General features: G+C 48.5%; 2 protein-coding genes across 3 annotated transcripts; one reads left to right on the top strand and one right to left on the bottom strand.

Moving 5' to 3' along the window:
- Window positions 1-1,829: 1,829 nt before the first annotated feature.
- Window positions 1,830-20,384, bottom strand: pdgfrb (platelet-derived growth factor receptor, beta polypeptide). 2 transcript variants are annotated; one of them, XM_062476317.1, is made up of 23 exons: window positions 20,179-20,384; window positions 11,636-11,693; window positions 10,855-11,133; window positions 10,378-10,635; window positions 9,930-10,060; window positions 9,468-9,633; window positions 8,778-8,958; window positions 8,276-8,391; window positions 7,840-7,963; window positions 7,294-7,502; window positions 6,929-7,023; window positions 6,666-6,798; window positions 6,447-6,551; window positions 5,938-6,048; window positions 5,606-5,765; window positions 5,033-5,199; window positions 4,683-4,801; window positions 4,270-4,392; window positions 3,846-3,957; window positions 3,381-3,480; window positions 3,091-3,196; window positions 2,623-2,897; window positions 1,830-2,221 (listed from the first exon to the last, which is right to left on the bottom strand). In XM_062476317.1, exons 2-23 carry the CDS (start codon window positions 11,673-11,675, stop codon window positions 2,077-2,079), a joined length of 3,255 nt encoding a protein of 1,084 aa, XP_062332301.1. In that variant the 5' UTR covers window positions 11,676-11,693; window positions 20,179-20,384; the 3' UTR covers window positions 1,830-2,076. The 2 variants fall into 2 exon arrangements, with proteins under 2 accessions (XP_062332301.1, XP_062332302.1); XM_062476318.1 differs by having other exon boundaries at window positions 6,666-6,795.
- A 2,429-nt stretch (window positions 20,385-22,813) lies between these two features.
- Window positions 22,814-26,154, top strand: cdx1a (caudal type homeobox 1a). Its single transcript, XM_062476593.1, has 3 exons — window positions 22,814-23,272; window positions 25,250-25,398; window positions 25,771-26,154. Exons 1-3 carry the CDS (start codon window positions 22,915-22,917, stop codon window positions 25,888-25,890), a joined length of 627 nt encoding a protein of 208 aa, XP_062332577.1. The 5' UTR covers window positions 22,814-22,914; the 3' UTR covers window positions 25,891-26,154.
- The last annotated feature ends 723 nt before the right edge of the window (window positions 26,155-26,877 follow it).

Below are 26,877 nucleotides of genomic sequence, written 5' to 3'. Positions count from 1 at the left end.
GGGGGGGTCTGGAGGGACAGGGTCTAGGCTAGGGAGCAGGTGGGGTCTGGAGGGGCGAGGGTCCAGACTAGGGAGCAGTGGGGGTCTGGAGGGACAGGGTCCAGGCTAGGGAGCAGGGGGGGTCTGGAGGGACAGGGTCTAGGCTAGGGAGCAGGTGGGGTCTGGAGGGACAGGGTCCAGGCTAGGGAGCAGGGGGGGGTCTGGAGGGACAGGGTCTAGGCTAGGGAGCAGGTGGGGTCTGGAGGGAGAGGGTCCAGGTTATGGAGTAATATAATGTACTGTAGCAGGTCTACAGATGTGAAGACAGATCTACCATATGGGGAAGGGCAAGTGCTCAGTGATCAGAGAATATATATTTATATTTTCTGGCTACATAAAAACTGTCTACACAAGGCTTGCTTGGCCCTCGATCTTGATAAGTTTCCAATCAGAATTAAATAAAAGTTGTTTACAAAAAATTAAGTGCCCAGGGGCCCTTTGGGGTACTAATCTGGTCTTGGTGAAGACATATAAATAATAAGTTATATGTTGGCCAACACAAGTAAGGGAAAAAGCATAACACCAGCTCGAAAAAATTCACCTAAAAACATTTATTTAATGTTCACATTAACATACAAAATACTGCATAGAAAAATACATTTGTAAAAGACATGAAAGCTTTGGTACCTTAGCGTGAGTAAGTACTCTCAGTGTTGTGCATTCCTAAATACTCTACAGTATAGGATGGTTACCATGGCTGCATATTGTCTGCTATATCATGTAACAAATATATACATACACATTTATTTTTGTGAATATATGAGTGGTGAGCAATGTGAACGTATGCATACTGTCAAGATACCTCATCTTATTAACCCTTCTATTGAAGGGTAGATCAGAATATACTATATCTACTAGATCCTAATAGATCCGTATAATTTGTAATTCATTGTTTTATAAACTTTAATTCTATATACAAAATCACGTCAGTAACAAAATCAAACAACGTAAAGGCGTACCGTTTGGTCGTACCCCGTGTGAAAATAAGGCAGTGAAATGCTTCCATATACATGTACTCCTAGTTCTTAATACTACTACTAATTCTCTTTACTACTACTAGTTTCCACACTAGTATATTTTGTATTCAAACAAAGGATTTACGTGTACCTCACCCTTCATTAACCTCAAACTTCAAGCTTCATCCCTTTGTGGTGAAAGTTGATGTAAAGTGCAGAACTTATAGTGTGGCTGTTACAAATGTACTGTATGACATGTTTAGCTAATTGTTGTTTAGCTAGTTGAGTATTTTTCTAATCTAATCGCATACAGTAGTAAAATTTCTGTAGCATGAATGCAGACCCTTTCTTTTATGATTACATTGAGATTCATAGAACATAAAACATGGCTGATGAGAAAAGGAGACCGCTAATACGTTCTTGTATTCAAACTGAAAAAGTTTACACGCATGATTGGAAAGGTTAACACGCGCTATGATTGGAAAGGTTAACACGCGCTATGATTGGAAAGGTTAACACGCGCTATGATTGGAAACTGAACACCCGTATTAGCAAGGGAACATTTGTTTCAACATTTGAACCGTATTTTGTTCACATCATTGGAATGTAAATAAAAGTGATCATAAAAACAAGATTATCAAAGTCAACAACAAAGACTACTTTACTAACAAAAATATTATTGTACGGATAAATTAGGCATTGGCTAAAATATTGATAAGTAATGAAGAAATCAACAACATATGAATAACACAATACCATGTCAGTGGAATCATTTACATTGAAATGCCATGTTTGAATAAAGGATAGCTTTAAAAAAAAAAATCTTCAAAATCAAATGTATCATAACTATTAGGCCTACATGTAGTGTTCCTGCACACCTAATTCCACATTCAAAGAAATGACTGATTTGTGATTGTGAAATTCATGATCGGATTTGCAACTAAAAGGTGCAGAGTTAAGTGCAAACTGTAATTTAGAAACATTGAAAGTAACTTAGAAACTCCTCTCTGAGCAGCTCTTCAGGAATGCAGAAGGGATTTTCCCAGAGTTGGGATCTATTTTCCTATCTCTGTGTGGAAGGTTACAGGAAGCTGTCCTCTACTTCTGGCGTTCCAGAGGGCATCAACGGTACCTCTTCCTGGTTGGCGTCAAGCCTCTCATCCTCTGGAAACGTGTCTGATGTATGCTGGGAAATGGAGTCTGTCTCTTCCTCCAGGGACAGAGAACTGGAACCACATAAGAAACACATTACAATTCACCCTTGTCCTACAATCAAGATTCTCTGCAGAGTCTTCAACACAGAGGTTCTCAATGACTTATGTGTTTCTGAAAATACTGTCGCTAGAGAGCACTGTGGGCACTGTGGAGAGCATTCACTGGGACTAAACATCTGTTCTACCCAAATAACGGTCTTCAAGCCAACTTGGCGAGTGTGTTTCATACGACTATAAACACAGTCCACAGACTGCTGAGGCCTGTGGAAGCCCGACTCCTTGAAAGAGGATACTGCCCTGCATGTGGGCCTGTGTGGGTGTCTCATTCAGTAAACCAAATATCCCTCATCTTTCTTTTCTGTTTATATTCTCTGCCGCTTGTCTCCGACAGTCAGGCAGGATGTCGGTCATACCTTGAGTCTGCATCTGGGATGGCTTCTTCAGGCTTAGGATCAGGAATGGGAATGATGTAGTCGTTGTAGGAAGGAGGCCGGTCCAGGCTGTCCTCTGGGCTGGAGAAGCTGGGGCTGTGATAGGGGTTGGGGAAGAGGGTGGGGTCGGGGATAGAGGCAGGCCCGATGGAGGTGGGGGTGAGGGCGGTGGGGAAGGGGGAGGATGGCCTGGTCTTGGTCCGTGCCACTGCTGGATGGTCGCTCTTGAAAAAGCTGTCGTTGACCTGGAAGTATTTCTGCACCACGGTGAAATGAATCAATCACTCACTTTAATGCCAGAGGTTATGTACACTACCAGCTGACATGTAAAAATGTGTTTTTGATGGATGTCGCAAGTCAGTGTACAGGCAGTCTAGCCATGTTGTGTGGTAGTGAGCTGTTGTGAGCAGGGTGCTTTTGGAGCAGAGGATGTGTGTATAAATAGATCACCTTTTTATAGCTGTCTGTCAGCATGTTCCCCATGGTCTGCACCAGAAAGGAGAACTCAGGCCTCTTCTCAAACTTCTCCTCCCAGCACTTCTTCATTACCTCGTAACTACAAGAATCCCACAAGAAAACATTCCCAGGTTCCGTTTAGAGGCTGTTTTACAGCACTCAAGAAACACGGTGATGCTCACACACAATGTACGGTGCCACACTTTGGTGAGGGTGAGGGTTGGGAAGGTGTGTATGGATGGTTAGGATGGTGTGTGTAGATGGTTGTGGTGGTATAGACCTACACTTGTTCTGATGCGTGGGCAGGCTTGGCCATGCGGTAGCCCCTCTTCAGAGCACTGTAGAACTGTTCGTTCATGGGGATGTCTGGGTAGGGGGTACCCCCTAAAACAACACATATTTATAAATATTAGAGGTGTTTTCATTTTCCAATACGCTTGCACAGACTTCTGAAGTCATGTTATGCGTGAGACATTTGTTTATTGCATGGGCTTTGATGGAGTTTTGGTGCTATCCTCTTGTCCTTACACTTTCCTACCACAAGGGGCAAACCAGAGTTAACATGAATCATTATTACTCAGAAACATCTGCAGTCTAACAGAGAGTCCAGATAGGTCCTGAAGACATATTATAGACTGAACCCTAGAGGCAATGAGCTAAATGGTCCCAAAAATACACCCCAAACATTTGAAATGTTCTGTGACTGTCAGGAATATTGTTATAGAAACAAGCTGGCTGGTCTCACTGACCGAGGGTGAAGATCTCCCAGAGCAGGATGCCGTAGGACCAGACGTCAGACAGGCTGGTGTAAAGGTTGTGGAAGATGCTCTCTGGGGCCATCCACTTCAGGGGCAGGAAGGTCTGGTGGGGCCAGGAAATCAGACAGGGCTCACAGGTGTGTTTCACACTTTACACAGGGTTAGAAAGAGCGTGCTGAGCAGTGCTTAAATGTAACTGTAGAAATGTGGGTCTGTCTGCTCTGAAACAAGTGAATAGCATTGTGGTCTTGACCTCCTATCAGTCTCTGCTTGGCTTGTTTGTACAGATGTTTCACCAACAAGTATATTATTGTTGAATTTGTACACTTTACAAACTATTTAACTCCACGCTTTCAGAAGTGTGAATAAATGTATCTCCCAGTATGGTCAGGTGTTTTGTGTGTGGGAGACTCACGCTGCCCTTGGAGATGTAGTTGGAGTCGTGCATGATGTCCCTGGCCAGGCCAAAGTCACAGATCTTCACCAGCTTGCCCTCGCAGATCAGCACGTTCCTGGCAGCCAGGTCCCGGTGCACACACTGGGGAACCACAGCACCAGAACATGGATCAGACACACTGGGGAACCACAGCACCAGAACATGGATCAGACATACTGGGGAACCACAGCACCAGAACATGTTTCAGAGGGACACGGGTGTGTAGCCAGGGGTGACCTCACCCTGGACTCTGCAGCACTAACCCTTCACGCAGGGCTAATGAGGTCATCTCACTGCTTGAGTGAAAGCTACACATCCTTTTTTCCAGCTCAGTTTAGATCTGGTTGAGGAGGATGTCTGTACTGAAAGTGAGTGAGGGAGAGGCAGCCTACGTTCTTGGAGGCCAGGAAGTCCATCCCCTGGGCCACCTGGTAGCTGATCCCCAGCAGGTCCTCAAAGCTGAGGGTGGTTGAATCACTGAGGCCCAGGGCTGCATCCACTCTGCTCTGGCCTAGACACACACAACAACAACAGCAACAAACGTGATGAGCCGGAGGACATGAATCGAAACAGGACAAATGCGATCGTTTTGCAGACGAAGGTAACATGGACCAGGTGTCTTACATCTAGACTGACAAAGCTTCGCCTGTTTCGGGAACTGTCGTTTGTTTTCGGTCTGGGTCTGTGTTGATTGAAAGACAGACTGAGATGTGCTCTGAGTGGTGGTGGCTGGGGTCAGTACCTTGCTCCTGGTAGAGGTCCTGCTGGTAGGGGGACTCGTACGGAGAGGCCTGGATGTCAGCGTATTTGATGTTGTCTTTCTGCTCCTGCATGGGCATGTACACGGTGGGCTCGTCCTTGCTCATGTCCATGTATCCCCCGTCACACTCACTGCCAAACGACACGTAGCTGAAGGAACAACATGGTGATATCAGGAAATGGAACCGTAACTTAGATGCTCAGAAGTGCTTTTTAAATGTGTTTAATGTGTTATTTGAGGGCTGAATAAAACAGAAAGATACATTTGAATACCGCTACCCAGCTAACTCAAACCCATTCTTCCTTTATGGTATCATCCCTGCTAGTTCGTTCCCATTCTTCCTCTATGGTATCATCCCTGCTAGTTCGTTCCCATTCTTCCTCTATGGTATCATCCCTGCTAGTTTGTTCCCATTCTTCCACTATGGTATCATCCCTGTTAGTTCGTTCCCATTCTTCCTCTATGGTATCATCCCTGCTAGTTCGTTCCCATTCTTCCTCTATGGTATCATCCCTGCTAGTTCGTTCCCATTCTTCCTCTGGGAGCGCTGCTTACCCTTTCCTCTGGCTGACTGGAGTGCTCCCTCCAGACTCCCGACACCCAGAGTCCTCCTGGCTCTTCTCAGCATAGTACTGCAGGAAGGTGTGCTTGTTCCTGTGCAGGTAGTCCACCAGGTCACCGTAGCGACAGTACTCCGTCACCAGGTAGAGGGGCCCTGAATCGTGATTTAAGATTTGATCACCAAACCAGATATCGCTGAGGAACTGTCTTAGTGTGGTTCAAGAACTCAAGAACCAAAAAAGGGGACAGTTAGGTGTCACATCATGCACTGTGAAAACATACAGTTGCAACAATACGGAGTGTATACTGTGTTGTGGGCAGCTCACCCTGCTTGGTGCAGGCCCCGAGCAGGTTAACGATGTTCAGGTGAGGACCAAGGTGGCTCATGATTTTCAGCTCCGACATCAGAGCCTGGGTCTCACTCCTCCTGGCAGTGGCTGTGTGTGTGTGTGTGTGTGTGTTAGAAGGGAGGGAGAAGTGGCTCATTATGAAAGGAATTATATTGTAAACTGCTCAGAATGGAGAAAGACTTCAGTAAATGGCAGAGTGTCAGCTTTCCAGGGTAGCCTGGAAACGGTGTATTCATGCCTTGCCAAGTCAGACAGGTGGGCATGAGCTGCAGCAGAACTGCAGGCTAAAGCTCAACAGGGGACCAGGCTAGCCAGCCCCCGTTGTCGCTAGCGCTTTGATAAGATTTTGACCCGCGCATTAGAAAACGATACCAAGAAAAACACATGATGCTTTTGCAAAGTAGCATAGAACAAAGACTTAATTAAAGACATTATTTGATGGGATTTGAGGATTTACTGTTTTGTGGTTTTCTCTCACCACGTACATTTGAGCATTTTCACAGCAACCTTTGTGCTGGACTGGGCGTGACTCAGGCCGTACGCGGTCGCCTCGACGACACGTCCAAACGCTCCTGATCCTAGGGTACGACCTGGAACGACGAGGCAGATCAGGTCAACAACAGTGTTGCCTGTGTTAAATGTATGTCAAATCAATTTAAGTCTATTTAAATGCTGCAAAGTGTATTTGCAGTGAGTGTTCTCACCCAGCACCAGGCTGTCGCGTGGCATTTCCCAGCCGTGGTCGTAAGGCAGGTGGATGGGATCCACGTAGATGTACTCATGGCCGTCCACACTCACAGACTCAATAACCTTCCACCTGATCTCATAGCGGGGCTTCTGGCGAAATCCCAGCGTTTAAAAAAAGGAAAAGTCAAACTGGATTGTAAAAGTTGTAAACGGCATCAACCAATAAGGTTTGCAAAGTCCGTTTTATTACACGCTCTGTATCGTTGTGTTCTAGCCTCACCTTCCTCCACACCGCGATGAGGATGATGATGGAGATGATGATGATGGCCACCAAGGCTAGGACGGCCGCCAGCACTGCCACCTGGGAGAATAGAGCTGGGACAGAGAACACATGCAGAACGTCTACGGTCAGAGGTCTCCAGAGGGGTCAGAGGTCTCCAGACGGACGTTCAGAAGGTTTGGTGGTGGTCTAAGGTGGGATCAGCTAAGATCTAGGAGCGTGCAGAGAAGTAGTCTGGTGACGTGGACTCTACTTTGTACCTGACTAAACCCTGACAAAACAAGCTGATAAGATGAATCTGGGTCTCCAGGCAGGCAGAACACAGACCCACCAGTCAGGATGGGAGGCAATGTGTTGACACCTACCGTTAGAGACCAGTTTGACGTCTCTCCGTCGGACTCCGCCCTCGTTGCGGGCCTCGCAGCGCAGGGTCCACTGCTGAGGCTTGTGGAAGATCACCTGACTGCGCACCTGGCCCACCTTACGGCTCCCGTTGAAGGAGGTGTTGGTCTGAACGCTCAGTGTGTCTGGGTCAGGCGCCAGGGGCTTCCAGGCAGTGGTCCGGTTACTGCACCTGACGTAGGCAACACCAGACCGTCACCATGACAACACCACAGGTGTTAGCACAGGAGGATCTACACACAATACACGTTTTTTTTAAAAACTGTTTCTCCTGAAACAATTATTCTTTTGCGAAGATATGGCTGTTGTTGGTTAATCTTACTTTGAAGTTGAACTGTAGTGTGTGGAACACCCCCTATTGTTTAGTGTGAGATGTGGCAGTAACAGCTATTTTGCTTGAACGATTTTCCTCTGCACATTACAGTAATCTGGCTTGTTGGACGAACAACACATGCCAAAACAGAAGCGAATCTCGCTGTTAGCTGCAACACGTTTTGAGGATGACTCACTTGAGCATGCTGTCACAGCTGTACCAGAGGATGGAGGGGGTGGGGACTCCTTCGGCGACGCACGTCACCGCGTGCTTCTTCTCAGGGAGGTGGTGGTCTGACAGGTCTGAGATCTGAGCCGGAACTGCAGACAGGGAGGGGTGAGCCCGTCTAGAATGTAGGATTCCCTGACTCTAACCTGTTCTAGAATGGATTATCCAATGACCCTAACTCATTCTAGAATGGACCTGACCTTATTTCATTCTAAAATGTGTGATCACCTGACCTGAATCCATGACTTCTACTCATTTTGACCACAGCCAATATGTATGTGCTTACTGTATCACATCATTGCATCAACTCAATAGCAGACTTCCTAGTAGTTTGGATTCTCAGAGAGGAAAACAGGAAGATGAAACAAAAACTGCGACAAAGACACACAGCGATGCTCTCTCACCTTTGACCTCCAAATCAAAGGTCACCTCCTTGGTGTCATCGTCGTTGGTGACGAGGAGAGTGTAGAGGCCTTTCTGGTCCACCCTGACCCTGACTAGCGTCAACACGGTGACGTACCTGGGGTAGCAGAGAGAGAAACATCAGTCTGGATGAACACTGGTAAATATTGTTCTAGTATCTGATTGGCCACTTGACTGGGGCCTAGTTCCCTCAGTGAAACCTCATCTGTTTATAGTTCCTGGCGGGTGTTGATTGAGTGGGTCTGGCTGAGGTGGCTTCTGTCTGTGCTCTTATCTGAGTTATGGTCTTGTCTGGCGCTGACTGACAGGAGAGGGCCCGCTCTGACAGGGACAGCTCTGTCTCTGAGGCGTTTCAAACACCTCAGCGCTGCAGAGGCTGATTGCTGGTGGGTATTCATCATCACTCAGCAGCTGTGGGGCAGCTGACCCGCGTCTAGCCGCCACAAGTCACATGACACGTGACCGAACGTTGTTCCGTCCCACCTGGTTTCGTTCTCCTGGCGCATGGCGATGGTGTTGTCTCCGGTGATGGCGGCGCCGTCTTTGCTCCAGCGGATGCGGGGCGGAGGGTAGGCTTCGATCTCCACCCGCAGCTCCACGTTCTCGTGCCACCGGGCTGAGACGTTGTGCTCCTGAGCGGGGCGCGCTGCCACAAAGCCTCGTTCTGGAGGGAGGGAGAGAGAGAGAGGGGGCACCAGTCATGTCTTGTTTGTGTGGCTCTTCTTCGAGCGATGCAGTCGCACCGCAAGGGATCGTTTGTGTCTGTTCTGCAGAGCCTACCCTAACCCACATCTACCGTGGTCATGACTGGCACAGCCTAACCTAAACCCGAACCCAAAATGACGTGGTTACACAGTAATTCAAGGAACACAGGACTCCTCGTTTCCAGGGTTACGGGTCTATGCATTGAGCCGGCGAAGAAGTAGACGTTCTCAGTGTGGCGTTGGCGAGAGCCAGACTGCCCGCCACTATGAAAGAGGACAGTCTCACTGTGTTTAGGTTACTCTGGCCCTTCCATAAATAGGACACACATCAGTGAACTTAGAGTAAGCCTCCTCGGACACGTCGACTGCTAACCCCCCGCTAGCCATCTATCCATCCACTGTTACTGGAGTCCTCTGGCTCTCTGTCCATGCTTTGCTTTCTCTGTCCCTCTCCCTTGTCCTGTCTTACCCAGGACGGTGATGTTGACGGTGGCCGTGGCGCTCTGGTCCTGCACGCCCTCGTGGACGTGACACACGTAGGGGCCGCCGTGGGCCAGCGAGGCCCTGGGGATGAACAGGCAGGAGCGCATGCTCACGGTCGACAGCACGTCCGTCAGGGGCTCGATGGAGGTCACCTGGGCGATGGGGAGAGGGGCGAGGGGGAGGGTGGGGGGAGGGGCGGGGGATGAGGGGGAGGTGAAGAGGGGGTGGAAGGTTCCCTTCACTTCACATTGTGAGACAACCAGAACCGTGCTTTGTGAGTGGGAGCGACTATCTAAGGTGTGGCTCGGACATCTTGATGCCATTAAGGCTTTGTTATGATCCTCGCGGGGATCGGCTATGTGTGTGTGTGTGTGGGGGGGGGGGATGAGAAACAGCAGGCTCTTGTCTCACTCCTCTGTTCCGCTCCGTCCGTCTCCCTCCCACTCACCTCCCTGCTGGGGTGATCCCAGGAGAAGAAGACCAGCTCCACTCCGTGGACGGTGCAGTTGACGGTGAGGGGCTCGCCCTTCTTCAACACCGTCTTGGACGCATTAATGTAGGCGTCTATGGCCTCCGGGACTGAGGCAGGAAGGGTGTGGAGGAGAGAGGGAGAGAGAGAGAGAGAGAGAGAGAGAGAGAGAGAGAGAGGGGAGGGAGGGAGCGGACAGAGAGAGAGACAGACACAGAGAGGGGGAAGGAGAGAGATCGACCCAGATGGGAGAAGATGGGAGTTAGAGAGACCCGTTCTTTTCGCGGGACAGTTTTATCTGAAGGAACATTAGCGCTGTCGGGAGCTAACTAAAGGCAGCATATGCAGGATCAATTCTGTACTGTACCCAAACCAGCTGTGTGAATAGTCCGTTTGTGAAACTAGTAGGTCCAGACGGAACACCTACCGACGATACTGAAGACGTAGAAGGCCTGGGACTCCTTCTCCTGGCCGTCCAGCTCCCCTCGGCACACGTAGGTGCGGTCCTCCAGGGCAGCCTGGAGGCCCTGCGTGGGGAGGAAGTGGCCCTGCAGGGCCGCTCCACTGTCCTTCTCGTACAGGGTCACGTTGATGCGGGGGTCCGTCACCAGGCATGGGATGATGCCCAGTTCGCTGGTCTTGGTCACCATGCCATGGGGGTTCTCTATGAACCACACCTCAGGGTCTGGGAAGGGGACGAGGGAAGTCAGGGGAGAGGGGGGGTGGGTTTACTGTTATATGGCAGAGGTAGTACCAGACCTTTTGTAACAGAACAAACTTTAATTTTTTTTACTGTTTGTCATCGAGCCTTCAACATGCAGTGTGCCCGGAGGGTTGGATTTGAACATTACTAAGTCGGTGTCAAATTTTCCCAAAAAGGGATCCAAATTCTGATCGGACTGACCTGGAACAAACACTGCCACCTCCTCGGTTTCCTCAGCCTGTGTCAAACACTCGTACACCCCTGTGTGTTCCCATGTCACGTTCTCCAGGATCAGAACCACAGAACTGTTCCTCTGTTCTACCCGGAAAAGAGGAACATCCTCCTGGCGACGAAACCTCCAAGTAGCCAATCCTGAGCCAGAACAGCTGATAGTGAGAGAGGACCCGGCTGCTACGACAACCTGGCTGTCGCTAGGGGTGAGCACCAGGCAGTGGAAGTTGGGGCAGAAGAGAAGTATGGCTGTGGAGAAGACACAAACAGGAAGAGGTCAGGTCAGGGGTCAAGCTACACAGTGCAGGGGTCAGGGGTCAAAGTTTCAGATAACAGAAACAACCAAAGATATCCAGCCTCTTGTGTGTGTTTGTGTGTGCAGGGTTTGGATTGATCCATTCCAGCTGGCACAGTTCTTAGGCCTCCATAATAAACTCCTCCACCCCCTTTCATATTCACCTCCTTCCCTTCTCACTTACTCCTCCCCTCACCTCCTCCACTGACTCCCTCCCCGATCTGCTCCCTCCCCTCCCCTCCACCCCTCCTTCCCTGGGTGCTGGGCCTTCCTCTCCCTCTCTCTCCAGCTCTCTCTCCCGTGCTTTCTCTGTCCCGCTCTCTCTCTCTCCTCCTCTCTCTCCCGCTCGCTCTCTCCCACTCTCTCTCCTCCTCTCTCTCCCGCTCTCTCTCTCCCGCTCTCTCTCCCGCTCTCTCTCTCCCGCTCTCTCTCTCTTGCTGCTGCAGCTGATCTCACCTGTGAGCAAGGCTGTCTGCTGGAACACGAGCCCTTTCATGATGCTCCTGGCGGCAGACTGCAGGGACAGAACAACAGCACTGTTACAGGGCTACGTCAACAACAACAGAACTACGTCAACAACAGCAGATTTGGTTTATCAAGTGTTACAATACACACATACACACACTCACACACACTCACACACTGGACAGCCCAGGTGTTTCCAGAAGAAGGCCCGAACATGTATTTCATTTTCTCTATCAGAGATGTTAAGATTTAACACCTCGGGGGGCAGATCAGACCTGGAAGGGGGGGGGGGGGGGGTGCAGATCAGACCGTGGGAGCTTAAAGCCTACATCAAATATCATTATTGAACAATTTGTTCCATGATCATGGTTACTGATTTCCAACAACATATCAGGGTAGTTGCGTACTGCAGCAGGGAGTTCAGAGTTAGTCAGAAGGAGGTGATGTTCTTGCTGGTTGGTTGGACACAGTAAGGAGACACATTCTGGACAGTCTAGTTCAGAACTAGTACAAGGGCAGAGTCCAACCAACCAGCAAGAATGTTTCCCCCTTCTGACTAACTCTAACCTCCCTGTTGCGAAACGCAACTTCCCACAACTGTTTTTTTTTTCAAATATTTTAAAATTACAAATTTACTTTCGAGTCTGCTGTCTGCCAGACTTGTTCGAGGACTCTGGGAAACATCCCGCTCAGCCCCAGTATCTGCACCCAGTATTGGATCCAGATCAGCGGGGTTACACAACCTTGTGGTCCTCGTGCAGGGAGAGGTATGCGAAGCCTGGCTGCACACGGACAGAAGGACGTTTCACAGGAGGTTTTGTGTGAGGTTTTGCATCTGATAACAAACAGGTCAGTGTGTGCTGCCCCCCTCCCCCAGCCAAGCGCTGCTTCCAAACTAAACTGGTCCCCCATCGCACGGTCCTTCTTAATTGGATTTTTTTTCATGCAAACAAAGAAGATGAAGGAATTAGGACATCCAAACCAACAACAACTATGTTGTCCCCCGGCCAAAAACTTGTATTTGTAGCAAATCCCTCAGGGTGCCAGTATCAAATCAAAACTCAACTGTGATTTGTTATGAGGGAAGTGAGATTGCTTGCGCAGTTTAAACATAGGCTAGAGAGGTTAGAGCTCATTCCTCGTTGACCACTGCCAGCCTATGAGAAGGCAGTCAACTATTTAGGAGTAAACATCTTTTGGGACAATGAGCCACTTCAAGACTGTCCACGGAAGACCAGTCAAAAGAGAAACAAGCTAACCCTTCCTTTATCCCTGACAGAGAGACAAGGTGGCCCTAACCCTGTCCACAGGAAGAGAAGTCTCAACAGAGAGACGAGAGGGAGAAGGAAAAGGAGGAGTCAGTGTAATTCATTCCTTCAAGGGTCTTTGGCAACATGTGTTTTGAAAAAGCAGAAATGTTTTGTTCTCTATCTAAAATCTCTTAAGTTGTTCATGACTAAGACAAATGAATACATATGTAATAAAGACATATGAACACGACTGTGGAGATGACGCACTGGAAAAAGGATGCTTGTGAGTCATCACTCTAATCAAATACAGCTTGAGTGTCTCAACAGATCCCCCTTCTGCGCCCAACCCTCTTATATGTACTGTAGGCATGCTCGCACGCCCAGCCTCCTACATGTAGGCATGCTCGCTCTCCAAGCCTCCTACATGTAGACATGCTCGCTCGCCCTGCCTCCAACATGTAGCCATGCTCGCTCGCCCTACCTCCTACATGTAGCCATGCTCGCACGCCCTGCCTCCTGTTTCCAATCAAGAGATAAGGGGGGTTCTGGTCTGTGCTGGGCCACGAGGGGTACTGTCCCTACAAGCCATGTGTCAAGCTTGATTGTTTTACTTCTCATGGCAAGCTAACACTGTTTCTCTCTCACACACTCCTACATAAACACACATGTAAACAGTCACATGCAGGCATACACACATGAACTGGTGCTTGTCTACACAGGCATGAACAAGCTGCACACACACACACACACACACACACACACACATAGAGCACACACTCATCAAGCCTGTGACCTCCCCACCCCGGCACACACACACACACACACATCCCTCTCTGGTGCGGGGTACAGTTCACGTTCCCACAGTGATGTTCTGGAACTTTCCCAGGACCGCTGCTACTCTGGGGAGGAGGCAGGACGCGCCGGGCGGGACCAGACAGTCCCAGAGGGCCGTGCTGCTGCAGTCAGAAGCTGTGCATCAACGTGAGCGCCACCTCTGACAGTCTGGTGACGGTCATGCACGTGTCACTTGATTACAGGGGTCACAAACCCTGCTTAAGGTTAGTACTGTAGAACCCTGTTTTTGCACAGTTTTTACCTGCAAATTAAAAGTCCTAAATTCGCAAAGTACAGTATAGCAACCAAAGACCTTTGAGGATAACTATCACTGGTACTTTGCGGTGTGTGGACATGGCAGTATATTTTGCCCATCTGGACATACAGTATGTGTGTCAGTATGGGCAGATGCATGCAGTCAGCTCTTCCTGAATTCCGTCCCCCCCGATGCAGTCATTTTGATAAATCACACTATAAATATGGGGTCAAATCCACATTCTTCCTAGCTATATTTGAAGATACACTAACTGGAGATGTGTTTCTAACAATGCTCTCATCCCCGGTCTTGGCCCTGGGTTAACGGAACACCTAAGTGTTTTCAAGTGGGATGTCACTGGAATCATCACGCAGGATGAACTGCGAGCCCGGAGTACAAGTCCTCCCCAGGAACGCTGGGAAACTCATGGCTGCATGACCCTTCCCAGCGTTCATTACCAGCCCCAGCACACTGACTATCTCCTCCTGCCTCGGACCTGTCTCATCCCACAGCCTACGCACAGTCACGTGTGTGTACGGTACACGGGAGAGGATGTGTGTGTGCGTGTAAATCTGCTTCCCTAAGTAGTCAGCTAGCTGGATATGCCTCTCCTGGGATGATCTGTATATACTGGGATTATCGTTCTATACTGGGGTTGTGTGCTGTATTTAAACATCTGGCATTGATGGAGCTCATGTGTAGGTGGGAAACACTTTCACAATCCCATTTCAAACGGAATGTTTGCCTTTCTGCGTCCGTCTCGAGGGGAAAGAAAAGAAAATCGTGTTGAAAAAAAAAACATGAATCAAACATGAGAGTAATCCAACAACTTCCTTAAGCACAGCTGGAGAGTCTTCACTTCCTGTCTTGGGAAAAGTGTGTGGGTGTGAGGGAGAGAAGCACCAGAGAGGCTGCACACCACCCCAACCCCTGACCAGACACACACACAACACACACACACACATACGGCACAGAACAGCACATTTTCTGTAGAAAAATCCCCACCAAGTTACCACTGCATAGTGCAACACAACTCAGAAAGGAACACAGGCAGACCCCCATGAAAAACATCTCCAAACCACAGCAACAGAACAGCACAGCAGATGCTGAGCAGACAGCCAGAACAGCCTTCACAAACACAAATGGAATGGAACAGGAACAAAACATAATCTCTTTCCACTCATCACTAAATACACAATACTCATAAAAATGTCCAGCTTTGATATACTTGATAAGGTGATTTACTTATGTTATATGATTCAGTGACACTGAAAGCCCGGTTGTATTAGGAGATGTAGATGGATATAGAACACACAGAACCCCTACTGTATATGGATATAGAACACACAGAACCATACTGTATAGATGTAGAACACACAGAACCAAGCCGTAGATGGACGTCCCTCTTGTCATCCCACTCCTCCAGGAGCCTATTTGAGACCACAGCTCAGAAGAAAGGCTTTGGCATGGTCCATGGGAACACTGGATCCAGAGTGTCCTTGTTAAAACAAACGTTTTTAATTTCTGCTGGTGGACAGAACAGCCCCCCCAGAGGTCCTCTGGTCCCCAACTCCCTCAGACACCAGAAAACAAAACAATAAAATCAAAATACAAAGGCGTGAAGATATACATGGCGAGACAAGCAACATTAGATCAAAACACTTTACTGTCTGAGAATTTAAAAGACGCTCAGTTAAGTGTGTGGTTGGCTCTGGACCCCAACTCTTCTAGTTACACTGGAACTGAACTCTTGAAGTTATCTGTCAGATCAAGGGAGGATCTCCAATAAAGGGAACTTTATGGATGTTTCTGAACCAAGGGTTGGAAACTAGTTGTTGAATTGTTCCACAACCCCCTAGACTCCTCAACACTTCAGATCCTTTTTGTTGTTGTTGCATTTATTATAATTGTCTGATCACATAACCTGCCTAAACCCCCTACTCTTCTTAGCCTAACCCAACCTACCCTAACCTACAGTGCCCAGTGTCCTGTCCCAGACAGCAGAGAGGGGCACAGAGGTGAGCTAGTGCTTCTGGGAAATCTCAGGGTTAAAGGAAGGTCTCAGATGTGGCTACTGTCGTTTCACATCATTTTAACGATATCTTTCAAACACTTTGGGTTTTTTGGGTAGGACAGAAGGAAAACGTTTATTCTTTTTTTTATGTGACACTTAGAAGTTAATTGAAACCATTTTGTGCGACAAACTAGTAATGAAAACATTTCCTCTCTTTAAAATGTTAATGTATTTAAAACAACATCCATGTACTTTGTAGAAGGCAACACCCTACTAGAATAATGTGTTAAACTCAGGCCATAGCATGTAGAAGACAGCTTGCAGATATCTCCGATGAACTCTTCACTTCCTGCTCAAGGTACCGGATGTAGTGGCCTTAAAAGGTCACACACACACACACTCACTCACACTCACACCACATGCACACACACAGGCACACATTAACACATAGACACACAGCATGGTTGTCCACTATGCCTTCCTCATCTGGCTTGCCAAACACACCTCCCTCCTCTCCCTTCTCCAAACACTTCAGGGAATAGCCCCCTCCCACCCCCCTCCCTCCCACCCCCCTCCCTCCCTCCCTCCCTCCCTCCCTCCCACCCCCCCACCCCTGCCCCGTGAGAAAAAGAGGACGCCTACGCCCCCCTCCACCCCAAAACACACACTCACACACACACACACAACGAAAGAAAAAGAAACAGCTGAATACAATTATGGCTCTGACTGACTGGCTTTAAATTCCTCTTGTTTTCCATGACGGCTTCCAAAAACAAAGCGGAAAGAGAAAGAGGAGGAAAAAAGAAAACAAAAAAAGTTGCCAGTTTTGTTGATTTTACATCTCAGCTAATTGTGTGTATATGATTTGGGTTTTTTTCCCATTAAGTTTTACAAACAGGCTAGATATGGTATACTGTAGCCAGTATCCTACATTTGTCTTGAGAAGGAGACAGTTCACACACAGTCAAGTCTGTCAGAGAAACAGGGAAATACTGAAGGGAAATACTGAAGCTATTCAAGACTAAATAATCTTCTTTTCCTTAGTGTGAAACATCTTATCGCTAAAAGAAACACCATATATTTTCTTTGCCCTTCTGGCCTATTCCTGTGTTTTGGTTGGAACAGGGCTGGTGAACACTATTGAATGAAAGACAGTGTCACTAGAACAATGACAACTACCCAAACTGTGAGGCCAGCATGGCCAGAAAGAGCGATGGTACTGGTTCATTACTAGTTCACTGCCTTGAGGCCACCCTCTCATCTGACACTCACACAGACACATCTCCCCCTCAGTGGTCCTCCCCTGACGACGGCTGGCCCTGTTCTCTAAGATGTGGTGCAGCTGTCTGTCAGAGCTGTGTGTGTGTGTGCGCGTGCGTGTGAGTGAACGAGAGGGTGTGTGCATGTGGCAGAGTGTGTGAGAGTGTGTATATGAGAGAGGGTGAGAGTGTGGAAAAGCAGTGCGTGAGAGTGTGTGTGTGCGCAGGAGAGTGTGTATGAGAGTGTGTGTGTGTGTGTGTGTGTGAAGAAGAGGGGCACGCCAGGACAGGGAACGTCTCCTTCGACACTCTTCCATCAGCACTGCTCCTCGTTAAGCAGCCTGTGTTTCTAACGAGGGTCAGGGTTCGGTCTGAAGAACCACCAGCCGCAAGGACACTCATCCTGAGTAGCTCGCAGGCTCTAACAGGAAACAACATTCCAGCCTCCTGCCCAGGCCAGCCAGCCTGGCTCTTAGTATGCTGCTGATACAGCATGAGTCAGAGTGTTATTGACCACCGGTGAATGTTGCTTGCGCCGTCTATGTGCCGACGCTGGCCAGATGGGGTCTTTCATACAGTAGATTCATGTCAGCAGTGTGTTGTTATAATCCAATGTGTACTCTAGGATCACACACGGGTATGTTTGCAGCATGGCCAGAGCGTAAAGCACATGTCCTGTTCTGCTGACATTGACACTGTTGAGGTCTGCTGGATTTGTGGTGCTGGTTTCAATATTCTCAGATTGTCCCTGGTGATGGTAGAGACTGTATGACTTGGTTGTTTACTGACTTTGACTGACTAACTGTTGGTTTTGCATAGGAATAAAATGAAAACAAGATAGCTGGATAGGTAGCGATTTCCCTTACAGACCCTTAAAAGATTAATGGGGGAAATTCCCTCAACGTGAAAAAAACAGAAACATTCAGAAATTCTTGAGAACACAAACCTGTGTGTCAAGATGACTCACAAATCCTCTAATGCCAAGGTTTGGGATTGTAAACAGCTTGAGGAGGAATATGTTCTAGAACAATGACACAGCAAAAATATTATAGATGCATTTTTGCTTTTTTCTCTGTTCTCAACATGATCCTCGCCCCATAACAGGATCTGTTTAAAGACCACATCTGTGTTACAGCGTGTGAATGTTCCACCAGCGGGGGTCACTAACCCAGAACGCTAGCGTACCGCGCTCCATCACGCGTGACCGAAGACACATTCAGGTGGTGAACATCTGTCTGACTACAACTCAAGACCAGCACTCACTCATCTGACTGACATGACATCAGAGAACATACATGTACTGTGTCTTACTGCAGTAACTGAAACATTCAAGGTATTTTTACTTTGTTGAAGTCAAGTGTGTTTTATGCTTGGATGGTTAATGTTTATTTCAGACAGATGCTTTTGTCTGGCTGTACAATCACTCTGTGTGATGTGTGAGAGGCACACTTGCACCTGTGCCAAAGATACATTATCATACAGTATTAATGTTTATGTAAACACATTAGCGTGCCTCTACAATCTGTGGTGCTGTTGCTAATGATATGCTACCATAGGTTGTGCTATTGGAAGCAGACTGTTTGTCTTTGCAGAAAAGCCTGAGTGTTCAGGTAATTTACCAGGGAGGCCCTGGTCAGGGTAAGAGGAGGGATGAGGACCAGAAGTGAGGATGAGGAGCAGCAGAGAGGATGAGGAGCAGCAGTGAGGATGAGGACCAGTAGAGAGGATGAGGACCAGCAGAGAGGATGAGGACCAGCAGAGAGGATGAGGAGCAGCAGTGAGGATGAGGAGCAGCAGAGAGGATGAGGACCAGAAGTGAGGATGAGGACCAGCAGAGAGGATGAGGACCAGCAGAGAGGATGAGGACCAGCATAAAGGATGAGGACCAGCAGTGAGGATGAGTAGCAGCAGAGAGGATGAGGACCAGAAGTGAGGATGAGGACCAGCAGAGAGGATGAGGACTTGCAGAGAGGATGAGGACCATCAGAGAGGATGAGGACCAGAAGTGAGGATGAGGAACAGCAGAGAGGATGAGGAGCAACAGTGAGGATGAGTAGCAGCAGAGAGAATGAGGACCAGCAGAGAGGATGAGGACCAGCAGAGAGGATGAGGAGCAGCAGAGAGGATGAGGAGCAGCAGAGAGGATGAGGACCAGCAGAGAGGATGAGGGTAGGGACACCATGGGGCCAGAAGACAACTGTTAGCAGTAAACCCCAACACTAGAGGATATTTCGAGAGGCTGTTAAAAAAGCTGTGAGTCGGATGCTCCTGGATGCCTTGTCAAACAAGCCTGCTTTGGGAAAGTGTAAACGCAAGTTGCAGAGATTTGTGTGCGTGTATGCATGTCTTTGTCTTTGTGTGTGTGTGTATGCATGTCTTTGTGTGTGTGTGTTCCAATGAGAGGCTGTAAAATACCGTCACCAAAGTATCCGTAATGTTTGAACAGGTTCCCCATGTTAGCAGCCTCATTCAAATGTGTGAAGTAAACAAACACTTTGGCCAGCCTGTGGTTTACAGACATAACAACACACACACACACACACACACACACACACACACACACACACACACACACACACACACACACACACACACACACACACACACACACACACACAGAGACACACCCATGCAGACACCCACACCCACACATGCACACACATACTCATGGCCAAAAAGACGATCACCATGGAGCCCATCCAAGCTGAAGTAATACCATAATACTTCAAAGCCTATCAACCACCTAAGTATTTTTCATGTAAATAATGGTGTTTAAACTCTACATCCATCCTATGAAGAGGGAGACAAGGGGTTAGGGTTAGGGGAAGATAGCAGTCCTACACTGGCAGTCTGTCATACACCCTTGCTGCCCTGTACGGGGCCTGTTCCTACCCCCTGTAAAAAAGTGAACAGCCTCCTACCTTCAGTGTGTTCTCAGACGTGTTTAGACTATCACAGGATGGTCCCGTCTCTCAGGTTGAGTGTGTCTTGTTTTGTTCCTCTCTCTCTCTTTCCCTCACTCTCTCTCTCTCTCCCAGCCTGGTGTCTTCCCTCTCTCTGCTGGAGGAGTGGTGTGGAGGGTGGGCCGCCTCCGTCTGAGCTCCGAGGGGCTGGGTCCAGCTGCTCTCTGCCTCGCTGGGAGAGGCGGGGCTACACCACTCAGATGTGCCGGGTTCGGAGGCAGAGGGGGCACGGGGGGTGGGGTGGGGGGGTACAGGGGGCGGGTGTGTGGGGGTACATGGGGCTCCAGGGAGAGGAGAAGAGGGCTCGGGGAGTGGGGGGCAGGGGGTGCGGGAGGTGCGGGGTACAGGGGGCTCAGTGGTTCTCAGTGACGGGGGTGGATGGGAGGGGGGGGGGGGGGTAATCTGGAGTCTACCGGAGAAGAGCTGTTCAGAGCTTTGTTTATTTAGTCAAATCACAGCCAAGGGGCTTTCCTCTTCTCTCTGCTCTCTTCTTTTCATTTCTATTGTTTTCTTTTTTTCTCTTCTCTTCTCTTCTCACACCCAGCCTGTGACACTCTGGAGTGTGCTGGTGGTCTTGCACTCCTGCAGCACATGCAGAGAGTTAAGACACAGAGAGAAGGGGGAGACAGAGAGAGAGAGAAGGGGGGGAGGCAAAAAGAGAAGGAGGAGGGGAGACAGAGAGAGAAGGAGGGGGGGAGACAGAGAGAGAAGGAGGGGGAAGGCAGAGAGAGAAGGAGGGGGGGAGACAGAGAGAGAAGGCGGGGGGGAGACAGAGAGAGAAGGAGGGGGGGAGACAGAGAAAGAAGGAGGGGGGGAGACAGAGAGAGAAGGAGGGGGGGAGACAGAGAGAGAAGGAGGGGGGAGACAGAGAGAGGAGGAGGGGGGAGACAGAGAAAGAGATAGAAGGGGGGGAGATAGAGAGAGACACAGGAATAAGGGCGAAAGAGATATCAGAGACAGAGAGACAGTTAAAGTGAGAAGGATGGTAGAGAGAGAGATAGTGAGAAAAGAAGAACTCAAACTGAAACCAAGTGAAACATGTTTGTTGTTGTAGTTTGCAGCTCATGTTTCTGTGGGGTTCTGTCCCAGCAGGGTAGAGGAGGCACTGACCTGGAACTGCTCAGGATCCGTCTCTAGTAGCAACAACAACCTGGACTGCATGTCGCCCTCCACCAAAATAAAGAGAGAGAGCGAGAAAGAGGGAGAGAGAGAGAGGGAGAGAGTGAAAGAGAGAGAGAGCGAGAGGGAGGGGGAGAGAGAGAGAGAGAGAGAGAGAGAGAGAGAGAGAGAGAGAGAGAGAGAGAGAGAGAGAGAGAGAGAGAGAGAGTGAGAGAGAGAGAGAGAGAGAGAGAGAGAGAGAGAGAGAGAGAGAGAGAGAGAGAGAGAGAGAGAGAGGGTTAGAAAGGCCTTTAGAATGAAAACAAGAAAGCCTCTCTTTCTCCAGAGAATAACTCAAGTCTCCATTCACATGTCTCGTCAAAGACAGAGAAACAGGAGTCCTGGGACTGCGGGAGGTTCGTGTGTAACGCTGCTGCTCTGCTCTCCACTCAAAGTCATCTTCCTCACACGCGCTTTCACACACTGCGTCATGCATTAACGCGTTCCGAGCAAGGGGGCCCATGTGTCCTGTCAGCCGTCCTCCTCTTCCTCCTCTTTGCCTCTTCCCTGGAGACTGTGGGACGTTCATTACCCTGCCAGCTGAGCTGAGGGTGGGAGGTGACCAGAAACACACTCTCCTCTCTAATTCCCTCTAATGTGAGAGCCAGGCTACAGTAATGAAAGACCAGTGTGTGTGTACACCGATGTGTGTGTCTGTGAGTGTTTACGTGTGTGTGTGTGTGTGTGTGTGTGGGGGGGGGGGGGTTCTGTCTGTGTGTGTGAGGGTGTGTATGTATGTTTAGGTGTGTGTCTAACTAACTCTGTGGTGTGGTTCTCTGTGGGGCGTAGAGAGATGGCATAAGAAGAGAGGTATGTAGGAAGACAGCAGTACACCTTACTGTTCCAGACTGTTCCAGACTGTTCCAGACATCCTTTCTGAATGTTTCTGAGAGAGACGGTTGTGTGGCTTCAGCTGATGCTGCAGGTTCAGATCCAGAGGTGTTGTCTTGGTTCCTTCTGACAGATGATGATCACTAATGGAAGTGTAGATGTTGACTGCAGTCTGGCAGGAACGCTTCTTGTTCCTGGATTGACTACGGTGTCTTGACCCTGTGTACCAAGGGTCTAAGAAGGCTGTCTCAATATTGACACAGAAATCCAGATCAACTGTTTAAAGTATATATTCTATATATACTATCTATATAAACTCTCTAACCTCACCCTGCAGACAGCTCCAGCAGTATGTTCTTCTCTCTGTCACGGACGTGTGGCGTCCTCTTGTGGACACCGTGGACACAACACAAACACGGCCACATGGTACACATTACACACCTACAGTGCCCCTTGATCAGGTAGTCAGTGCTTGACACCCGGTAGTTTACCTAGACATCAGCGGAAGAGACAGCCGCCAGAGGGAAGGATTAGCGGGGGGTGTCCACGACGTCACACTGTTCCCTGTCACCTGGCTGTCCTGGACAGATATATAAAGGTGTGAAGTGGACAGGAGAGAGACAGAGTGTGATAAGGTGTAAACCCTAGAGAAAAGTGTTCCTACTTCTTGTTTCAGACCATGTGCTTGGGGCTTGATTGGTTGAAATGCAGGTGAGCTACTCTCTAGACGGGAACCCTGTCATGTACCCGCTGGGCTGCGTGAGTCAGACTGGGAACAGCCAGGGCATTCCTGCGCCGTGTCCTTGGGGAGATTTCCCTGGTTATCAGCACGTCACAGGAGACCTGCTCCTCACCTCAGCCTCCTGGGGCTCCGCGGCTCTCCCTCAGGAGGAGTGGGCATCGCACGGGGCCTGGGCCGCCCCCCGCGCTTCCCCAGACCTGACCCAGGTCCCACGCTCCACACCAGAGGGTCTCTCGTCTCTGGACTCGCCGGCCAGCCAGGACTCTTTCGGGAGATCCTCGCTTGACTGGAGCAGAGATTACCTGCACAGCACCAATCCAGGTACTTTGTGTTTTCAGTGTTTCTGCCTGCTTCTTTTCTTCTCACCGCAGTGCTTGACTGAGGCTCGGCTCCAACTTAGCAGCCGAGCGGTGGAATTGCTGCTCATCTCCATTTTAAACAGTTTAGGATTGTAACTGATTGAGGTTGAGGCAGAAAAATAAGTATTTTACGACTGAAAGATAAATAGTTGTGTTTTATAAGTCAGAAGTTGTCGTGTTTGACATCTGAGGAGTTTTCTTATTCAGACATTTACATTACATTTATTCATTTAGCAAATGCGCCTTCCAAGAGAGAGCTTTACAAAAGTGCATAGGTCAATGATCATGAACAACGAGATGGCCCCAAAAACATTGTGGGTAGCCAAAACATGAAGCATACATTGTGAAAAGCAAATAAGTGCCAATGGGTAGAAACATAAGAGCATGTAGTTAAACAAGTTACAATTAAACAACATCAATCTCAAAAGTGCAGACACGGTTGGTGTATATTTGGCAACACTTCCTGTCCAGATCTGTTTTTTTAACTCCTTAACAGGCATAGCAGTCGCACTTCCTCTTTGGAAACATGATTCAAACACGCTCACTCAGTATCCACGGAGATAAGAAATGTTATATAGTTATCTTAAAAACAAATACGCTCAGTTTGACTCACTGGGAAGTTTAGAAAGAGTTTATCTGTGTTGCGTGTGTTCTTTTATCGCAAATCTTGTCACAATCTTCTTGAGAATGAACGTCACGACATGAGGGATGAATTGATTGTGTCTACGTGGGACACCAGTTCCCTGCAGGGTGGACAGGACACATATCGATGACACAGATGACGGATTACTAATTTTTTTTTAAAAATCAAAAATATTGCACAATATGAACTACACCCTCTCATACTCACAAATATGTGTCACAGTTTGACACATATTTGTGTCAAACTGACAGTGGAGCCCAGAGTGTGTGGTTTCACACCCTCTCTGTCTACTCAGGGCTGACAGGCTGAGAAGATAACACTGACACAAACTGACATTTTCACACACACAGGAGGTGACACGGGAGATAACAGTGATGGAGGCTGGACCGGACTAAGTGTCCCAGTGTGACTGACTGAGTACCAACTTACATCAACATAAGACTCCTCAAGCCTTATCTGTGAGTGTGTAAGTGTCTGTGTGTGTGTGTGTGTGTGTGTGTGTGTGTGTGTGTGTGTGTGTGTGTGTGTGTGTGTGTGTAAGTGTCTGTGTGGGCATGTGTGTGTGTGTGTGTGTGTGTGTGTGTCTGTGTGTGTGGGCGTGAGCCGGTGTGTTTGTGTGTGTGTGTCCCCTCACCCTGCTGTGATCAATTCACTGACAAGACTTCTCCGGATCAATACCCTTAACCTGACTCACCCTACCAGGCACCGTGTGTGTGTGTGGACTATGTACACACTTGAGTATGTCAACAGCCCTCGTGAGCTGTGGAGCCAGGCTAGGTCCGTTCTGAGTAACATGATTAATACAGGTTGAGGCCCGGCTAGGCGCCACTTTGACTGGTGGGTTGAGCCCCAGCCAGCCGCGTCCATCCCTGTCCTCAGGTCTGACTCACTCACCTGGTGCCTCATTAACACTGGAACTGCAACCCAACAGCCTCCTGCTGTATCCTCCTGAATGTGTCAAACTTCAGCTTTCGTCACGACTCATGAAATCAGTCTGTATGAGAGATTCACTGACGCCTGTGATACAAACAGGAGTCAAACTCTATAACGAGTGATATTGTTCCAGGGTTTCAGTGTCTGACCATGCTGTCATAGATAGCATACTTGGCGTTTCATAAGAAAGCCATGGTTTGTTATATTTGTTGTTCTTGCTAATGAATGAATGAATCATTCCGTTTCTTAGGTGTATATACTGTATTATATAGTGCTTTGCATAAATGTGCTTCATATAGAGCTGTATGTGCTTTACATGGTTGCTAATCCACATGGCTTGTTGACTTGTGTTTGTGTTGTCAGGAGGGAAGACCAGGACCAAGGACACGTATCGCATGGTGTACACCGACCACCAGAGGCTGGAGCTGGAGAAGGAGTTCCACTACAGCAGATACATCACCATCAGGAGGAAGGCTGAGCTGGCCACCGCTCTCAGCCTCTCAGAACGACAGGTACACACACACACACGCACGCCCACATACACACGCACACACACGCATGCCCACATACACACACACACATATACAGGCACGCCCACATATACACACACACACACGCACGCCCACATATACACACACACACACGCACGCCCACACATACACACATGCACGCACGCCCACACACACGCCCACACACACACCCATACACACACGCCCACATACACACACACACACACATACGTATACACGCACGCCCACATATACACACACACGCACACATACATAGGCAGGTCACTTATCGCAAACAGGAGACTCAGGAGAGAGGCGAACAGACAGACAAGTGTTCAGTGGTGTGACAGTGTTGTTCTGTCTGTCCCTGTGCAGGTGAAGATCTGGTTCCAAAACAGACGAGCCAAAGAGAGAAAACTGAGCAAAAGGAAGCTTCAGCTATCCCAGCATGCTTCCATGATCCCGCCCCCCCACACAGACACCAAACGTCCTTGACAACCTGTCCACGGCAACCAAACCCTACAGTAAAGATATGTTATCAGATGCTGAATCGATGTCTGTTATAGAGAGATACTAGAGGAAGTGTGGGAGGGTTAGCGTGTGTTGTCCCACCAATTGCACTACTCAACCATTATTTTCTGCACAGTTTATGACTGACATTGAGATCAGAGAGAGAGAGACTGAGAGAGGGAGAAAGAGGAAATCGAGAGGGAGGGAGGGGGTGAGAAGATAGAAATAAGAGAGAGCGGAAGAGGTATGTTAATTCCTGTTAAAAGCTGCTTTGTGAAATGCTGGTGCCTACACTGACCACCAGCGAGTGATGATACATGGGGGTCAGATGGCTGAGCGGTTAGGGAGACGGGCTATTAATCAGAAGGTTGTTGGTTCGATTCCCGGCCTTGCCAAATGATATTGTGTCCTTGGGAAAGGCACTTCACCCTACTTGCCTCTGCTAAATGTATATTTAGTTTCACATGTGATATTGTATAGAGTTCCTAAACAAATGTGTTTTCTATTAGAAAGGCCAATTTCAGTCCTACACTAGACTTAAAACATTGTGGTGAGAAATGAGGATCTGAGAGTGGTCTCGAAATGAGGATCTGTTTGAGTGACTAAATTAAACATTGTTAAAGAGAAGTACTTGCTATACATCCTGGTGCTCTTGGAACATACAAACACACACTCTGAACATCCATCTCAGTTTTGCCTGTTTGATTTCCATGTTCAGTGTCTTTATGATTGCACCAGTGGACTAGTAAAAAGCAACAATATTGCTACCCCTAAATACGCCTACTGAAACAATGTCATATTTTCATGAAACCACACAGGATTATGACTTTTTACCTTTCAATGCGAAACAGTAAGAACCAGCTGCAGACCACCACACCGTCGCTATGCCAACCACTGGCCAACATGCATATATCTGCCATGGCCAGGCTACTGGTGAATGATATGGATCCTGTTGAGAGATATCTGACTTAT

The sequence above is a fragment of the Osmerus eperlanus genome, chromosome 13 (assembly GCF_963692335.1).
Source record: "Osmerus eperlanus chromosome 13, fOsmEpe2.1, whole genome shotgun sequence".
NCBI classification, from domain to species: domain Eukaryota; kingdom Metazoa; phylum Chordata; class Actinopteri; order Osmeriformes; family Osmeridae; genus Osmerus; species Osmerus eperlanus.
The sequence above is the reverse complement of the archived record's forward strand: the minus strand, read 5'-3'. Positions and strand labels throughout refer to the sequence as shown.